General features: G+C 46.8%; 1 protein-coding gene across 4 annotated transcripts in view; it reads left to right on the forward strand.

Moving 5' to 3' along the window:
- Positions 1-9,621, forward strand: part of sbf2 (SET binding factor 2) — a 110,311-nt gene extending 100,690 nt beyond the window's left edge. For all 4 annotated transcript variants that reach the window (XM_064336900.1, XM_064336902.1, XM_064336901.1 and 1 more), the window contains 12 exons: positions 715-893; positions 2,082-2,258; positions 2,601-2,702; positions 3,371-3,556; positions 4,556-4,682; positions 4,915-5,042; positions 6,012-6,236; positions 6,465-6,572; positions 6,764-6,954; positions 7,053-7,140; positions 7,251-7,382; positions 8,282-9,621. In XM_064336900.1, coding sequence (XP_064192970.1) covers positions 715-893; positions 2,082-2,258; positions 2,601-2,702; positions 3,371-3,556; positions 4,556-4,682; positions 4,915-5,042; positions 6,012-6,236; positions 6,465-6,572; positions 6,764-6,954; positions 7,053-7,140; positions 7,251-7,382; positions 8,282-8,380 — 1,742 coding nt within the window. In that variant the 3' untranslated portion in view covers positions 8,381-9,621. The remainder of the gene's footprint in view (positions 1-714; positions 894-2,081; positions 2,259-2,600; positions 2,703-3,370; positions 3,557-4,555; positions 4,683-4,914; positions 5,043-6,011; positions 6,237-6,464; positions 6,573-6,763; positions 6,955-7,052; positions 7,141-7,250; positions 7,383-8,281) is intronic.
- The last annotated feature ends 5,111 nt before the right edge of the window (positions 9,622-14,732 follow it).

Raw genomic sequence — 14,732 nt, forward strand, 5'->3', positions numbered from 1 at the left:
GTTAGTACATAGTGGCTGTGTGTTAGTGGGTTAAGGTTCAGTCTCCTGTTAGTCAGTTCTGGGTCAGCAGAATGTTAGTAACACTGAAGGTATCCTTATCTCAGTGGGTTAAAGTACAAATATATGTATATATACTGTTTTCTGGTTATACTGAAGTTTGGTTACCCTGACTGACTCTCATTGTGTAAACACATTTAATAGGCAATTGTTTTGGTACCTCCGCCAAGTCATGGCATTGTATACAATAACTACTTATATGAAATAAAAGGTTTTGAAATAGTAGTTTCATTGATTTTCAGAGATGTACACTGAATGGCACAGGATTTTGTCTACCTGTTATTTATTTAATTACCAGAGTATCAACATTTATCAAATATATAAGAGAGACTTATCTGAAAAATGCATGTCAGAGGGTCAGGGGGTCATGCACAGGAGGTTTTATAATATCATATCCTGTCACATGAGCATTGCCATTGTCAAAAATACTGTTTTCCTAGCAGTTACAATGAAAAAAAATGAAAAAAAAATTTGGACAGATCTTCGAAACAAAGCACTTTGAGATCACAAAATAACATGATCAGCACAAAATAAATTATCAGCACTACATAAATGTAAGCTTACATGTATGTACATATGTATGTATGTTACAACAGCTGTACTGCGCAAACTGTGTCTGTGCAGTCCAGCTGCTGTAACAGTCTCTCTCCCCTGTAGGTGTATGGGCGAGCCTTCGCTCCAGTAGCCGTTTCAACCATAACCCTGCTATTGTGGAGGTGGGAGCCAGGCTGGCCGGGAAGGATCCACCGCCTCCTGCAGACGGCGAGCACCTGCAGGCCAAGCTGCTCAAGCAGCAGGCCGCCTTCTACATCTTCGGAGAGAAGTCGCACCTCAGGGTACGGGCCACACCACGTATTACAACAGTAACCACAGGGTTAGAATGGGGCGGCAGTGTAGTATAATGGGTGAGGAGCCGGTCTTATAACATACAGGTCACTGGTTCGATTCCCAGGTAGGACACTGCCGTTGTACCCTTGAGCAAGGTACTTAACCTGCATTGCTTCAGTATATATCCAGCTGTATAAATGGATGCAATGTAAATGAAAATGTAGAAAGTTGTGTAAGTCCCTCTGGATAAGAGCGTCTGCTTAATGCCTGTAATGTAATGTAATGTAAAGAATCTATGCTTGCAGGAACTCTGCTCCATGGTTCCTTTCTAGTCACCAGTGTTTAGAAAATCATTTCAGCTGGCTATGGATCATCTGAACTTGCGTGGATGTCTAAGACATGGCAATTTGCTAATTTTTTCCCACTTTTCTGACAGTATTACCTGATATATTAGGGTTGTAGAAGAACATTCTGCTTTGGTCACAATATTCTCAGTTGTCAGAAACTATACACAATTTATGCGTTCAGCGAGAGAGCGGTACGACATGCGGTTGAATGTGAAACCGATACTCTTTTCTTTGGCAGGACGGATCTCTAAATAAATATGAAATCGCCGTGGTTACCAGCTGCATGTGCTGCCTTCGCTGGCAGATGTCCATTTTCGAAAGCAACGGAATTCTTTTCCGATTCCAAAAGTTTTCTGCTCAACATGTTCCTCTCCCTCCCGCCCCCTGCAACTGGGGCTTTTCTGCATGCTGCGTTTTTTTTTTTCGAGTCAATTAACTGTATGACTCCATATGTTGGCCAAATCGTTTCAGCAAGATGACTCACTGGAGCTTAGTGGAATTCTGAACATCTTATGTAAGCCTGATACTGAGACCTGTATGTGTATGTAATGTAGGTAAGATGCTATATTGTATGTCCCGTAGAGGAAATGTCAAGGTCCATTGATCACCGTTCCCCATTACTTTGTGTTCTCCTCGGTTTTTGGACATGCCAGCATTGTGTAGTCATTGGCTAGTTATGAGTACTTTCAGCCAATCAAATCAATCAATCAAGCTCACACTGATCATCTTTCAGACTCTAATCCATGGCATTATTGACAGACCAGCTGTCAGTATCAAACCAGGAATTAGTCCTTCTGTGTGGAATGTACAGTTTTAGCTAACCGTGCGGTTTGTTTTTCTTTCTGGAAGGGCTTCAAGCTGGACGTGTCTATGAACTGCGAACTGGTGTCGGTGGAATTCGCCGACGCTCGGCAGGTGAAAGGCGCGTTCAAGAAGCTTCTGCGGGCGTGCGTGCCCAGCTCCACCCCTTCCGATACCGAGGACTCCTTCCTCAAGGCCATGGAGGAGTCTGAATGGATCACTCAGGTGAGTGGAGTCCTGCTCTCGCCTCTCACACTGCAGTGCCAGTGCCCTGAGGCTCTTTAAGCCCACTATGGTCCAGACTCGTGAGAAGGATCTACACACAGTTGTTTATTTTCATTTCTCAGGACATTGAGCTTGTTTTTCCTCAATGTTAGACTCCCTCGTATTTACAGTCGCTTTCCCAAGAGAAACTCCAGTCGGTCTCATCTCCTGCAGATGAAAATAATAACAGAAGTGCAGTAAAGAGCCAGTGTGTCTGCTGTCCTGTGCTCCAGGGTCCTGTGGGTTTACAGGTACCTGCAGAGTGAATGCTTTTTGTTTGAGTGTGTGACCCATCCTCCACAGCTTCATAAGATCCTGCAGCTGGCCGTGATCCTGGCCGGGCTGCTGGACGGTGGATCCTCAGTGATGCTGAGTCTGGAGGATGGATGGGACATCACTACACAGGTACCGCTGGCCGTCCCCGATGTGTGTGAATGTATGTTCAGAGAGAGATTTATGTATGCTGTGTGTGTTTGTGTGTGTGTTCAGAGAGTGATCTGGGCATGCTGGGTGTGTGTGTGCGTGCGGGCGTGCGTGTGTGTGCGCGTGTGCATGCTGTGTGTGTGTGTAACCTGCTTCCTTGCAGACAGTAACAGCCATCATTGGCTCCCTGGACCCTGACTCACCATTCAGCAGAGACGTGTGTGTCGTTACTGCTGGGCCCCAGGACTCTGAGCAGAACAGGGGCAGACAGAGCCACCTGCTGGTGCCACAGCAGGAAGAACAAACCTCAGAAGGTCAAGACAAGAAAACACAAATCCGCTCGGGTATTAAAAATGCGATGTGCACTAATTGAGAAGGTGCTCATTGGAAGTAAAAAAAAAAACAAAAACAAAGCTGTCCTCTTATTACAGGTTAAAATTTTAATTGAAACATTGGGCTTGTCAGCGCAGGTGTAAAATAAAGCTGCCCTGTCCACCAGCAGGTTCTGCCCACTGAAGTGTTTAACCCTTTAAACCACAGAGAGGGGAGTCTTGGCCAGTGCAGCCCAGGGCTCACACTCTGTCGCGTCAGGTGGAATCTCTGAGAGGCCAGCGGTGTTTACCCTGATCTGTGTGTCCGCTGTCCCCCAGGTGGTGTCTCTGGTGCAGCTGCTGAGCGACCCCTTCTACAGGACACTGGAGGGCTTCCAGGTGCTGCTGGAGAAGGAGTGGCTGTCCTTCGGCCACAAGTTCAGCCAGCGCAGCGCCCTGACGCCCAGCAGCCAGGGCAGCGGCTTCACGCCCATCTTCCTGCAGTTCCTGGACTGCGTGCACCAGGCAAGCTGCGCCCTGCTGCCACCCCCAGCACCACCCCATTAACCACCACCCCCGAAATGAGATGCCACCCCCAGCACCACCCAATAACCACCACCGCCGAAACGAGACGCCACCCCCAGCACCACCCCACTAACACCACCCCCCAAACGAGATGCACCACCCAATAACCACCACCCCCCAAACGAGACGCCACCCCCAGCACCACCCCACTAACCACCACCCCCAAACGAGATGCACCACCCAATAACACCACCCCAACGAGACCCACCCCAGCACCACCCCATAACCACCACCCCCAACGAGATGCACCACCCAATAACCACCACCCCCAACGAGATGCCACCCCAGCACCACCCATCAACCACCACCCTAACGAGAGCACCACCCAATAACCACCACTGCCGAAATGAGATGCCACCCCCAGCACCACCCCATTAACCACCACCCCCTAATGAGATGTCCCTCTCTCCGTGTGTTTTCTGCTAATACACAATGGCTGGGAAAGGTTTTTGGGGTTTTTTGTAGCGAGTTCTCCTGGTTTCTATGGAGGCAGGGGGAAATTAAGTCTCTTCGGTCCACCCCCCTTCCAAAACACCCCCAACCCCCTGGCCCCTGTCCCCTGAATTTACAATAACACATAGTTTCAGCCTTTTGAAACTGGAATGCCTGTTGCAGACCTTAAGTGGTGAAAAACAAACAAAATTAATTGGACGGGTCCAGAAATAGAAGGCAGTCATGCTAGAAACTTCTGCTGTTTTTGCCAATATGTCCAGGTGGCCTAAATGTGAATATGACCGAGAAAAAAAAATTTCAGTTCGGCCTCTGCAAACAGCTGGAAAAATAACTTGCCTTTTGCTCTGAAAAATGATGTCACCGAACTTCGCACTCTTGCCTCCATTTCATCATTTTTGCAGAAAAATGCTAAATCATCTGTAGCCAAAACAATCAAGCTGGCAGTAGGGGACCAGAAGACTGTACTAATGATGTGTCTCGTTTCAGTTACACAACCAGTACCCTCTGGAGTTTGAGTTCAATCAATATTACCTGAAGTTCTTGGCCTACCAATATGTGTCAAACCGTTTCAAGAACTTTCTCCTGGACTCCGACTATGAACGCCTTGAACATGGTAAATCATTTGTGTAACGTTAACTGTGTATAATATTTGTTGCTGAAATTCTATCCTTTGCTTGATGGGTTGCAGAATTAATTTCCATTTAAAATACTTAGATTTCTGTTACGTTTAAATGCGCTGCATTGGTTATTATTTCTTAATGATGTCCTGGCTGAAACATGCATGGTGTGTATCATGGAGGTGTTTTGTTGAACAGGCTCCCTCTTGTGTGTTTGTTTCCTCCAAGGGACATTGTTTGAGGACAAGGGAGACAAGCAGGCCAAGAGAGGGATCTGCATCTGGGAATTCATCAACAGGATACATAAGAGAAGCCCCCTGTTCTTTAACTACCTGTACAGCCCCTCTGAGTCAGAGGTACGATGCTGCAGGATCGGTCTGAGCTCATCATGTTTCCCCAACATGTGTGTACTGGAGCTGGACTGAGCTCTCCATTGAGATGTAGCACCTGGGCAAGCTCCAGTGGTGTGAGATTCCGAATGTTCTGAAAACGTCTCCAAGTTCATGTCTTTGAAATGTCAGCAATTTGGCAACAAAAAGTGCTATGTCCAAAATTAATAGGTTTCTGGCTAGTTTGTATGAGAAGAGGACACAGTTGCTTTCAGTTGCTGTCAGTGACAACAAAAGCAAACTGTGGGCCAAGAAGGCTTCTGTGAACCCTGGAGGACCTTGGTAGCGTATCAGTTTTTAGGCTTCAAGGCAAAGCCTTGGTTCAAAATAAGAATCTCCTCTTTCTGAACTATTGCACAGTGTAGCGTTGTTTGTAATTCATTATATTGGCAGCAATTGCTGAAGATTCACCTCTCCTGAAGTACTAACATCAAAACAAGCCCAAAGGGGATGTGTTGGGAGAGATTTTGTCCAGATGAATTTTGAAACGATTTTGCCGCTGGCCGGCAGTGGCTTCACCCGTACTCCAGTGGCGATAAATCACCGCGCCGAGCGGGGTAAACACGTGGGGCGTTTGTGCTTCTCGTGCTGGTGAGCGATCCGGGACGCGGAGTTTCGGCTGCACGCCGAGGCCCGCATTCCTCCCCTCGCGTCTCCGGCCATGCCAGCCGCATCTCCAGGGCGGCCAGAGAGCCTGGGAAGGTTCCGGCAGCCAGCGGGGGGAAAAGACGCTCTGTGATGCCGGCTTCTCAAGTGCCGTTCCTCTCTCTCACGGGTCCCCTCCAAAACAAACAAGGTGTTTGTGGTCGAACGTGACCTTGAGCGCGGCAGTTTGGACCGCTGTTTGCGCTCAAATGTCTTTGAAGAATGATTACACCATTACTCAGTCATTACTCAGTGTTATTTATCTGTTTTTCTGGTTGGTCTGGGATGCAGCCAGTGCTGAAGCCCTGCATCGGCATCCCCAGCCTGAGCAGATGGGACTACTTCTGCGGGGAGACGCTGTCCACCGGGCCCTCCTACGACTGGAGGCTGATCGCAGGCAGGCCGGACGGCGCTGAGGAGGGGGCTGCCATCGCCTCCAAAAAGAGGAGGATCATCTGGCCCTGCTACAGCAGCGTGGGCCACGCCCAGCCCGACGCCATCACCAAGCTCCTGTCCGTGAGTCTCCCGCTTCCCCGGTTCCTGTTCAGGGGCTTCTGGGAAATACTCTTCTTCTTATGAGTATGAAAGAAAAAAAAACTTATATCAGCAGCCCTGTCCATCTGGTTGAAGTGCACAAGGGAAATTGACAGAGACCAATGGGGGGTAGTTTTGTTTTTCTGTCTTCTGAAGGGGGATGGCTTGGGTTTTTCCTCCCTCTCAAAGTAGTGTGTGAATGGGTTTCAGGACATCGAGCGGCTGGAGACTGAGCTGAACCAGTGGCCTGAGCAGTGGCAGGTGACTCTGGAGAGGGTGAAAGCCAGTATAAAAGAAGATCTGAAGCAAGAGAGCAGTGTGAGTGTGGGGCCGGCTATAATCACATTTCACTGTGGCTGATTTCACAGTCATGCTGGACAGCACTCGTGGTTCGATTGAAATACAGTTCTTTCTGGGCTCCAGAGTGGCTGGTTCAAATGGTGGGTTGTGGTTACTGGGTTCAATGACACGGTGCTCTGTGTGTGTGTGTGTGTGTGTGTGTGCTGCAGCTCCGGAAGCAGTCTGTGGCCCTCTCTGGCCTGAGCCCCTCCCCCAGCCTGCAGTCATTCCAGCGGCACTCCATGCTGCACCTACCCGACAGCACCCTGAGCCAGAGCCACACCCCCAACGCCACCAACGGGGTCAATCGGAGAGCTGCCACACTCTACAACCAGTTCACCCCCAAGAACGAGGAGAACAGGTACTGTCAAAATCAAACAAGACCGCCAGCTTCCATACGTCTGCTGTAAGAGGGTTGAGCAACACGATAACAAGCGGCTGTTGATTTTTTAATTCTAGGTCATATGAGGGAGTCCTGTTCAAGCGGGGAGCTTTGCTGAAAGGGTGGAAGCCTCGGTGGTTTGTTTTGGACGTTACCAAACACCAAGTAAGCATGCAGTCAGGTTGCTTCAGCTGGTCTGTTTGTTTAAAGGAAAGCTTGTGTAATGTCTGAGGTAATGCTATGCTCACTGCTGGCTAAACTGTGTCCGTGTTCAGATGAGGTATTACGATACGGGCGAAGACACCACCTGCAGAGGCCACATCGATCTTGCGGAGGTGGAGTCTGTCCTTTCGGCCACGCCCACCATGGGGGCCCCCAAACACATCAGCGAGAAGGCCTTCTTCGATGTGAGTTCTCATCATTCCTCTACTGCTACACTGATCACGAGCAGCCACCACGATACACAGCCCCTGTCAACTGATCCATTTACACCCTTACTGGAGCTATTCCTGGCAGTCCTTCCATGGTATTTGTTCTTAGGGCCGAGGCTGCTCGCAGTACACTGTGGCCAGGCGTCCTGCTGGGTGATTGGCACATAATTGGCCTTTTACTAGGACATAATGAGCCCTGTGGTCTGCCAGGCACCTGTGATCTGCACCGTGCAGCCAGCCACGACAGTAAATGCACAGCTTGTGGATTAAATCAAGTAGGCCCTGCCTGCTCACGGTTTGGAGGATGTGCATGCTGGTGTGCACACCCTGTAGAACTGACAGAGGATGTGCATGCTGGTGTGCACACCCTGCAGAACAGAGAGAGGATGTGCATGCTGGTGTGCATGCCCTGCAGAACCGACGGAGGTTCTGCATGCTGGTGTGCATGCCCTGCAGAACAGACAGAGGATGTGCATGCTGGTGTGCATGCCCTGTAGAACTGACAGAGGGTGTGCATGCTGGTGTGCATGCCCTGCAGAACAGACAGAGGATGTGCATGCTGGTGTGCATGCCCTGCAGATCAGACAGAGGATGTGCATGCTGGTGTGCATGCCCTGTAGAACTGGCAGAGGATGTGCATGCTGGTGTGCATGCCCTGGGCAGCAGGGAGCGAGGCATGCAGCTTACCCCCAGAACTGACACAGGATGTGCATGCTGGTGTGCACACCCTGCAGAACTGAAAGAGGATGTTACAACAAACAGTTGTGGTTGGGCATTGAACTGGGGAAGAGAAAAATACGGAATAAAAAAATGTATAGTCACACCACTTTTCTGCAGCTCTCCTAACCAGGGCGACAATGTTCCCGTCGTTTCAGCTCAAGACAACCAAGCGCACGTACAACTTCTGTGCTCCAGAAGCTCAGAGTGCCCAGCAGTGGCTGGACAGGATCCAGAGCTGCATCTCAGATGCCTGACCGTGCACGGCCTGCAGTTCAGGTGTGGTCGGAAGAGAGCATGTAGGCCGGGCGTGGCAGTGTCTGAAAACTCTTCTGACCTCCAGGGACCAGGAACTCCGCCCTCTACAGGGAGCGTGAGCACGTATTGCACTAACTACAAAGAGTAGCTTATCCAATTTAAAAATGCAAATGAGCAAACTGGAGTAGCACTGGACATTAACTGTGGGTCAAATGTACAAAAATGTATTTTTGAAAAACACACAATTCAAGAAACCTAATTTAGATGTTTTAGTAAAAAGAAATCATACTGCTGCTTGAATGTGAACCAAAAAAAGGCCCGAAATCTTACTATGAATGCACTAAAATGCACTTAACCCTGCAATATGCATTCTACAGATATTAGGTTTAATAACTAAGAAAATACCAGCAACACATTTGTTTATGTAAGTGTTATGTTCTTATCAGCTGTTTCTACATTTAAATAGTGGAGAGAAGTCTTTGCACACTAAAGTTTGGAATATGTTCTGACATTTTGTATTTGCATTACAGTAACTGATTTTGTTGGGTTTTCTGTTTTGTTATTTGTGAATTCACTTACATTTCTTTCTCATTCCCTGTGTTGTAAATTAAAATATGTATTAAAAAACATCTGTTGTACTTGGCCGAGAGCAGAATATTGTTACATATGTACATTTTCCACAGTGGCATTTTATACTTTTTATACATTTGTATCCGACAGGTTGTTGTTTAATTTTAACTGAACAGAAACACTTACAGCTTTGCCGTAAAAAAAAAAAAAGTTTTCAGTGTGGTTTTATGTTTATATCAACAATATTTTCTGTTGACACATTAATATTGAGTCTTTATATTTAGTGTGCCAGGAAGCACACAGCTTTTCCAATTCCTTTTTCATTCCATGACTTGTTCTTAAGGGCCAGTAGGTTAATAGGAACAGTAACCGGTATATTTTAATAACTGTTTAATGTGGTTTGAGGGAAAAAACTGACTCCAAGAATGTTGTTAACTCACTGTCTATGCATTGTGTTTTGACACTAACTGCGACACTAATTTTCCCAAAGTGAACTTGTAGTACTTGAATGTGCCGTTCCACCCTGTGAAATGACTGCAGAAAAGCTGTCTTTGAGGGAAAAAAAACTTATTAAATCAGTTTGTGTTATATCTATGGTGTGGATCTGTCTTGGTTTTATTCTGTGGTGATTCTGTGCTACAGAGACAATAAATAAAGCATCATACTGAGGCGTCTTCTTTTTTATTCTGTCCTTTCAAAGTCCAAGGGCATTGTTAAGCTGCTAGTATATTATGTGATATTTTTGCGGTATAAAAAGTAACGGTCAAAAAAGGTTCATTGGAAAAACATGAAACCTCTTGAAACTTCTTATATTGCGGGGATTTGTTGAGTGCAAGAGCGTCTTGGCACAAAACAAACGTATTTACACACTAGAATACTTACACTACTCTGGATTACAAAACTGTAGCTTCCGTCCATGTCCTGTAAACTAAACTCTCATATTTAATGGGTCCACCATCATTATTCCCAGAATTCAACAGGATCCACCCCGTTCACCAGACAAGGGTGCCACCGTAACTTTGTTCCAGAATGCCTGATCATGAACATAATGTGCAAACCCACAGAGGATCTTTTTAAGAGAGGGCACATCGCCCGCATACACATATTTCTCACTCTACTCTTACCCTCCTGTCTTTTCCCCCAAACAGCTGTGTAGGTGCCTCTGTTGTAACCCTATCAAACAGTAGGAGTGAAGTCAGTGTTGAGATATGTTCATCTTCAGTGTTCTCTTGGTAACAATAAAAAGAATAATAAACAGTTACAAAACTTGGCACTCGTATGGTTTCTCTTCACAAAGAATACATTGGTCTGGTTGCTTATCCCAGTTAACTTGGCACTGATACTGTTAGAAATTTCTTAAAATATGTGGCTACCTCTGCTCAGCATTTAACATGCTGTGTATTTCTATAATTGTATATATCCTTAAGCAATTCAGTTTAGTGTCCCATCTGGGAGCTGCATTTGCAACCTCTTGAAGTTCCCTGATGGCTGTACAACAGTTGAGCAGCCTATGGCTTAAACCAGTGGACACAGAACCTCTCTTCCTAATAAAAGCCTTCGTAGGTTACTGCTGTTACGCAGTCAGGCGCCTTGTCTGCTTCCTAAACCAGAGTAGCGTTTCATATTGGCCTAATGACAAGCTTCATGCCGTCTTCCAGGCACCACCACCTCTCTCTATGACTGGACTCTGTGGCGTCAGCGCTCCTGGGCCCATTTATGCCATGCTTTTCTCACAAATATTAATGTAACCTAAGATAAAATGTGTCACCGCCATGCTAAGACTAATCTCACATGACCCAAGGAGGACACCTGTGGTATATAACCTTATAAAATGGACAGTAAATGGTTTTACCATGACAACGGCCATGTTCTGGAACCAGCCACTACCCACTGGCCCAACAAGGAGGAGGCTTTACTGTGAGCTATAGCAGAGGCCCGGGTTCCTGGTTACTCTGCTGGTACCAGCCTATTCAACCCAAACGCCTGCAACCCCAGAGTGATGCCATCTAGCACCAGGCAAGGGACCCTTCCCCCTTTCCTCTACAGTCCCACCATCCATCACCTGTAGAGAGCGCAGATATGGAATCGCACTGCAAACCTGATCCCATCCTAGAACAATTATGGGAGTGTGGTGCGAGCTACAGTTGAGCGACTCAGCACTCTGCTTGCTTCCCCCCCCCCCCCCCCGTTTCTTTCCTTGATAATGCCTTGTATTGTGTTCGGCTAGGCAGGAAACGGCGTCCAAGTGCCGAACGAGAGCCGCCAGTCAGAAACAAAGGCGCCGAAGAAAACGCCCCAGTAAGCTGACCCTCAAGCGAACAATCTGACTCCAGCGCTGCGGTTTGGGAGTGAAGGCCAGTGCCCGTGGCAGCGGCGTGACTCTGTTGCGTCATGCTAAACGGATCAGCCTGACGGAGACTGGGGTTTGCCCACACCGTGCTTTATTTCCCCCGTATCCTCCGCAGCAATGAGGCGTCTCCTTCTCCCCCTGCCAGGTAAGGGGAAACCGCCGGAGTGTAATTGCCCGTGCTGCTGGAGCGCGCGGGCCAAACTCAGCGAGCGCGTCTCACTTCCAACAACGAGCGTCTGAGTGGGACGGGAACCAGAACCCGCCGGCGCCAGCAAGGCTGGGCCGCCTGATTCCCGGAGGATCCCCCTCCAGAGGAGGAAGAGTTCCGGGGGTCTGTAGATGGAAGTTCCGGTTTCTGGGATGTTTCTGCAACCCGCCTCCTTTTTCCCAGCAGTCTTACAAACAGAGCAGGTGCAGAGCTGAGTCACATCTGGAGAGCCGGCCGCTGGCAGTCCGTTCCTGATTTAGCCAGAGTAGTGGAGTAGCACCCCCGCCCACAGGGGGAGCGATGGGGGCGGAAGTGGGAATCCTGCTGGATTTATAGGAAGAGGCTTCGGGGGACACATGGCTGCGCTTGAGAAGCCTGCATCCAATTTTCGTAGTTCTGCAACAATTCCAAACATCTCCCAAAGGATTCATCTTAGAATACCTTTAAAGTAGTTTCTTCAGATGTTGCATTGAAATTCCTAGATTCTGCCCTCTGGTCATCAAATAATCAGTTGTACTAATCCAGCGATAGTGTTTCTACAGAAATAATGACCTATCCATGTCTCTGCCTTTCTTATTAGTGGATTCTAATGTTTCATTTTTTGAGCCGTTATTTTGGACCGTTCCTAAACATCAAATATCAGGTCATCTTCAGTACGACCTCAAAGCCCTATCACAACTTAAGCATTACCTCTGTTGGTTCATGGAAATGCCTGTAGGGTTATGGCTATTTGCACTAATATAAGGATGGTCATATTTACTTTACCAGGGAGCCGTCCCATATGCAAGCTCTTATCGTGGAATTTAAGGGACTAAAAATAACCTGCATTCAATATCCTCTCTAATCAGAATGAATGAGCTGTGAAGACCTTGTGGTTGTATAAATCCTTCCCACCCAAACGGCCATCTCTCTGTGGCTGTTTTCATTAATGAAGCGCATCAGTAATGCGAGTAATGCGGACCGTAACGTGGACTCACAAGTGATTCACATTAGAGCTTGCAACGCACTTTTGGGGGCCATCAAAACACATCTGTTCCGGTTCAACAAACGGAGTGAAGATCCCCATGCCTTGAATTCCATTCCCCTTAAGAAACACAAGAACACAGTCAAAAAGAGACCTCTTACATGATACTATATTAAATATCCGTGGGTTAGTAACTTTTTATGGTGCGGTTTGCGGGTCAGTTTTTTCAACTACAGAGACAATGAAAATCATAAAAGCAGAGGCTTTTTTTCTGACTTGACCCACATTCCCCTCTCATTCCACCTTTTCAACTCACAGATAATAAATATTTCTGAACACAAGGCTGTGTTTAATATATAGCTGAAACTGATGACCTCACTTTTTTGGTTTCAAAAACCAAAGAAGAGAAAAAGAGGACGTAGTGCGGGCTTTTGAGAGTCGCACTGGATTACACTCATCCGTAAGGCGGCCGGCACTCTCATTTCATTCATTCTCTATTGTTAGCAACTGTCACCTCCCGACTCCTGACATGGGACACACGGAGTGCAATGATATGAAGTCACTTTGGGAAGACATCTCGACCAGAAACTTGGCCAACCCAATCCACAGCTGTAAGAGATTTACTCTATACCAGACGGGGCTGGAAGAATGTTTCCAATCCAGATCCATTTTGATGAAAATCTGCTGGAGAGGATTCAAATGGACCGGTTACGGATATTAAGATTTGGAGACTACATGTCAATGTCAGGCCATGAGTGTGGTTTTTTTTAAATTTATTTATTTATTTCCTTATTCTGGAATGTCGAGCTTGAGGAATGAAGTCACTGAGACATAGCAGTGATGTCTTAAGACAAGTTAATGCACCTCAACCCTGAGGTGCCAAAGTCACACGTTATGACTATGTGCAAGCTATACGCATCCTTGAATGCAGACCATAGGACTGCATTCCCTATTTTTATACCCCTCACTTTGAATAATGCAGTCAAATATCTGTTCTTAAACTTAAAAGCAGCCGAACACACAAAAATAGAGCAGAAAACAGTTGTGGAGAATATCAGCGTTACTCTCTAATACTAAAATGCAGTATCACCAAGGAGGCACGGAGACCCATTATAATCACCATGTATAATATTAACACAGCAATCAACAGGACTTAGACGGAATTGCAGTAGTCCAATGATCTGGACTAAAAGCTGAGTTGAGTAGGTGCTGAGGAAGGGACAGATTCTCCAGATGTTGTACAGAAAGATTCTGCACGCAAGAAAAACTGCCATGATGTTCTCAGAGAGGGACAGTTTTTTGTTCAGAACCATTCTGAGATTGCTAGTAGATGAGGAAGGCAACACTGTGGTGCCTTCCAGAGTTAAGGATTGGTCCAGCAGGCAAGATAACCTAGCTGGGGAATAGAATATCTCAGTTTTTGCCAATACTATTGTCAAGATCAATGTATGCGGAGGAGAGTTGTGCGTCATCAGTGTGGGAATGATAAGACTGGCCATGGCCAAGAGACGGTATAGAGAGAGAAGAGGGGACCAAAGAAAGGACCCTGGGGGACACCTGTTAAGAGTTTCTGAGGTCTCAAAACTCCCCTCCCCATGCAATTTGGAAAAATCTATAAATAATTGCTGTGATGTAAGGGTTTTCACAGTCACAACACTATATATTTCTAATCACTCTTTTTATATTTTAAAACATTTTGTCAGACATTTGCGAATAGTGGCACATGTGTTTGCATTTGAACAATTCAAATGGATTCCAGCAATGACAATTGTCTGTAATACTTTATGGGAAAAGTTGAGCTCAACAGGGACCTAGATTTGAACTCCCAGTTCCCTTATTATGCAAGACAATGCCTTGAGGTATGTGAGTTGAATGAAGGCCAAGCACACAAAAACAATGCCAATAAAGGCATAAATGTGTTTGATTTGCATTCAATTTTGATGTGTCACATTCCTGGATGATGTGTCACTGACAGTCATGTGTGTACACGATTGAGACAGTCTTGCAGAGGGAGAGCCTTTAGCACTTTTGTCTCATGTCTGTTCATCTCCATCTTCCTGTTCTTTCTTGTGACCAAACATGGAGTCATCACGCATGGAGTCATCTGTGCGTGCAGTCAAATGTTGCCCTTCTGAAATGCCAGTGAACCTGTGGGATTCTCCATTCCCCATCCCCTCTCCAGAAACGGTGTCGCTGACCAGCACCAGTAGTGGGGCGGAAACCCTGGGAGCATCAGAGACAAACAACAGTGCCCAACAG

This window comes from Anguilla rostrata, chromosome 5 (assembly GCF_018555375.3).
Source record: "Anguilla rostrata isolate EN2019 chromosome 5, ASM1855537v3, whole genome shotgun sequence".
Classification (NCBI taxonomy): Eukaryota; Metazoa; Chordata; class Actinopteri; order Anguilliformes; family Anguillidae; genus Anguilla; species Anguilla rostrata.